Source organism: Equus przewalskii, chromosome 3 (genome assembly GCF_037783145.1).
Source record: "Equus przewalskii isolate Varuska chromosome 3, EquPr2, whole genome shotgun sequence".
Taxonomy (NCBI): Eukaryota; Metazoa; Chordata; class Mammalia; order Perissodactyla; family Equidae; genus Equus; species Equus przewalskii.
The window spans coordinates 44,610,493-44,614,257 of NC_091833.1; the positions used below are offsets into that span (position 1 = coordinate 44,610,493).

Below are 3,765 nucleotides of genomic sequence, written 5' to 3' on the forward strand. Positions count from 1 at the left end.
GCTTAGAAATGAAGGGTTTCTGGTGTACTTGAAGGTGCAAGGCTTGTAACAGAATTTTTCTTCGAGACTCTTACGTCGCGTAAATTTGCGTTTAATGGAAGACTTCCAGGCCGTTTTTAAACTGTTTTCAATGCTTACATTAGAATGGAAGAAGTAAGTGACAAGTAAAAGTTATTTTCACGTTTATTTTATCATCTGCAAAAGGAAATACATAAAACAATGGCAGTTGGCTTTGCTAAATTAAAATAAAATGATCTCGAGTAGAAAACGTAAAAAAAATGAATCAAGATAAGTAGATAATGGTAGCAAACACTCAATAATAAATACGTTTTCTAAGATTAACAAAGCAAAATAAAATTAACCAAATGCTTTTGACACTACTGGATGTGTTTTTTAATTTTAATTTTTTAAACAAACATCTTCAAAGAGCTTAAGTATAATAAGTGGCCATGTTAAAAAAAAAAAAAAAAAAACTGGTCTGCAATTGGCAGTTGAGTTTGTCCCGGAGCCACAGCAGTAGCGGCTGATAAAGTGCGTGCGCCAAGATTCCTAAAAGACGCCAATGTTCTCGCGATCCGATATACATACTGGGTATGTTTATACAATACATAAACCTCAAAGTTCCCTGTTTTCTAACAATTCCATAGTCAAAAGTTATTCACTTTGGAAGCATTAACTTTGCGCCTCATAATGCATTTTGGGAAACAACTTCGGAATGCTAACTCTCCCACACGTGAGTGCGCGCAACACACAGGGATGGACGCCCAGGGCATAAAATAAATTAAACACAAACCAGCGACAGAGAAGAAGATGCGACGTTTTAGCAGCGTATTGGCAGCAGGGAACTAGAATAATGATGTCCTATATGGGTACATATAATTATACTTTATCTATCTACAGGGGGAGCAGAAGGTGGGAGGAAAGAACACAACTTTAACAACAACTTTTCATCAAACAGTATGGACCATAGGAAGTTTGGAATAGAGGCGGCTCTTGCAAAGCATCAAACGTAGCTGCCATCTGAAGCCAAGCCGTTGCTAAACAACGACCATCGCAGAGCAAAAATTAAAAGGGTGCGGGGATCTTTAACCGCGGGGCTTCCCGCGCACTGGGAAAGGGCGATTTTGTTTCTGTCTCAGTTTTCAGGGTTTCTGTCACCTTCCTAACTTGCCTCATCCGAGTCACTGTAATGGGAATGGGGGGAAAACTCTCCGTCGCTTCTGTGGGACCGGGGCGAAGTTTTGCTACTTTCCTCCTGCCCTGGCTGCAGGATGCCCCCGGGCAAAGAAGGCGACAGGTTCTTTTGCGCCATCATCGCCGTCAGGGCGCTGTCCTCGAAAGTCGAGAAGTGCAGAGCGTCCAGCTGCACCGAGTACCCTCCCGCGGAGGCCGGGGTCGAAAAGCGAGTCCGGCAACTTCCGGGCGGGGATGGCCGGGAGCCCCCTCCAGAGGCCGGCTGAGGCCCCGCTGCAGTCGCGGTGCCCGCGCCGCCTTCGTAGGGGGCGGCGGCGCGAAGGTGGTGGTGGTCACTCTTGCAAGATGCTGGTGGCGGCGGCGGCTGCTCTCCACCGCTGGGCGTTTGTAGCAGCTCAGACAAGGCGTTGATGTATATCTGGGCCATCTGCAAGGTCTCGTACTTGGACAGCTTCTTGTCGTTGTTGAAGGACGGGATAACGTTGCGCAGCTGGTCGAAGGCGTGGTTCAGCCCGTGCATCCTGCGTCGCTCCCTGGCGTTGGCCGCCAGCCGCCTTTGCTTCTGCACCCCGTTCACCTGTTTGCTGGAAGGGGCGCGCTGGCGGCTGCAGCCCAGCTCATCTACCACCACCCCGCCTTTCAGCTTGCACAGCTGTTCCCGCACTTTCACGGGCCCGGGGCTCTTGCTGCTGCTGCTGCCACCGCCGCCGCCGCCGCCACAGCTCCTCCTCACCAGCTCCCCGCGGCCGTCCGTCTCCTCCCGGGGCGCCGCGGCCTCGGAGGCACCCAGCTCGGGGGAATGCAGCAAGTACTGGGCGGCGCGTGCTGTGCAGATGCCCTGCAAAGTGGGAGCCAGCCAGGCGCGTGGGTCGGTGCTGTCCAGGAGGGACAGCTCGGCCGGGTAGACGGGATGCTCTCTCATCTGCAGAGTCGCAGGTGGCTGTGGCGGCGGAGGCTGAGGGAGGTGGTGCGGCTGGGGATGGTGATGGTGGTCCCCCAACTCCTTCACTTCAGCCCACTCTTCTGCATGCAGCAGGCGGGACATTGCACTGCAGAAGCTCGGAGGCGCAGAGTCGGAGGAGGCACTGGCAAACCAGTTCAACGACAAAAAAACCCTTCCCGGGTCTCTACTGCAATGTCTTATTTTTTTCCTCCTCTTGACCCTCCCCCACCCACTCGGAGATCACACACTAGGTCGCGTGCAACGAAGCTTCTCCGGTTGCTGAAGGCGCTGCGCCCCTTTAAAAAGCGGCACGCGCCAGTGTGTCTCCCCCCGCTCCTCTCCCAGCCCCCTCCTCGCGCCGGTCGCGTGTCTGCTCAGCCAATGGAGGGCGCGGGCAGGCGCGTGCGAGCAGCCAATCAAAGAGTTTTTACGCCCGGAGAAAAGTTCCTACGCACCGAGAGCTCAGGCGCACGCTCAGGTCTTTTTTTTCTTCGAACCTCTTTTAAGTTCGTCAAATTCATATGTTAATTGCGGATTGTAACTTGACCCCAGTGTCGTGTCACCGCGCCAGCGGCCGGGCTGCGGGAGCGGATGCGGAGCGGGCACTTGGCTGGAGCCCGAGCCGCCTGCGTCGGACGGGCGCGGCCGAGGGGAGCGAGCGGGCGGGCGGCTCCCGGCGAGGCTGGACGCGCCCGGCGCGGGAGGCGGTCACGGCGGGAGCAGCCGCCGGCCCATCGCTGCCTCCAAGCTGGGATCGTAACTCCCACCGTTTGCGCCCATTTAAAATCTTTCACGTATAATGCAACATATGTATACATGGATGATATATGTATTCGCGCATGTAATATATGTATGTATACATAAACCTCTCCTTATATGTGTTCACAGATAAATGCGAAATGACGTCCACCATTTAGAATCAATGTTAGAATTTTAAAAAAGTTCCCATAACTGTCTCAGAATACGTTTCTTAATTTTACCACGTCTTTTCATCTCTTGCTCCAGATTGACTTTGTTTTATATCTTTCTCTGACGAGAAAATAAAGCCGTGGTACAGTTATAGAATGGACCAAATTCCACATGCCCCAACCCTCTCTGTCCCCTGTCCCCAGCACCCTGGGGCCAACCAGGGTTGGAATCTGCAGAAAACTCTCCGCAGAGTCGTTTTCAGGCAGGGCTATTTTGCAATGTTGACCTCCCCAGTAGCACGCCTTACGAGCTGCGCAGCCAGGGGAGGGTGCCCAAAAGAAACGGGAATGCCGCCGGCGTTCCCTGCAGTTCCGAACGCTGTCAAGGTACAGAAGCCCGAGTTACCCGCCCTTCGGTCTCAGGAGCCCGGCTTCCAGGCGGCGAGTGGCTTCTGCGGCCAACACCCAGAAAGCGCCACCCAACCCCCTCCCCCTCCGTTGAGTTACGGTGTGCTCTCTCCCTGCGTTCCGCCCCCCAGAGCGCTAAGATCCGGGAGGTCCAGGGCGAGCCTGGGACCCTGTCTCCCAGGTGAGCCCTCCACTGCCGGCCTATTAGCGCCGCCTCTTTTATTCACAGCAAAGAGCCAATCAGAAGCTTCCTGGCCCCTGGGACGCCGTGGCTTGTGCCTAGCGCGCCCCACCTAGGGGCGCTCTACTGCT

At 54.1% G+C, this 3,765-nt stretch overlaps 1 protein-coding gene across 1 annotated transcript; it reads right to left on the reverse strand.

Annotated features, from left to right (window-relative positions):
• Window positions 1-251: 251 nt before the first annotated feature.
• ATOH1 (atonal bHLH transcription factor 1) lies at window positions 252-2,603 on the reverse strand. The gene has a single exon (XM_008535769.2). It carries the CDS (start codon window positions 2,237-2,239, stop codon window positions 1,163-1,165), a length of 1,077 nt encoding a protein of 358 aa, XP_008533991.1. The 5' UTR covers window positions 2,240-2,603; the 3' UTR covers window positions 252-1,162.
• Between the last annotated feature and the right edge of the window lie 1,162 nt (window positions 2,604-3,765).

Excerpts from the sequence above, each read along its gene's own strand:
- ATOH1 (XM_008535769.2), bottom strand. The coding sequence starts at position 2,239 with ATGTCCCGCCTGCTGCATGCAGAAGAGTGGGCTGAAGTGAAGGAGTTG.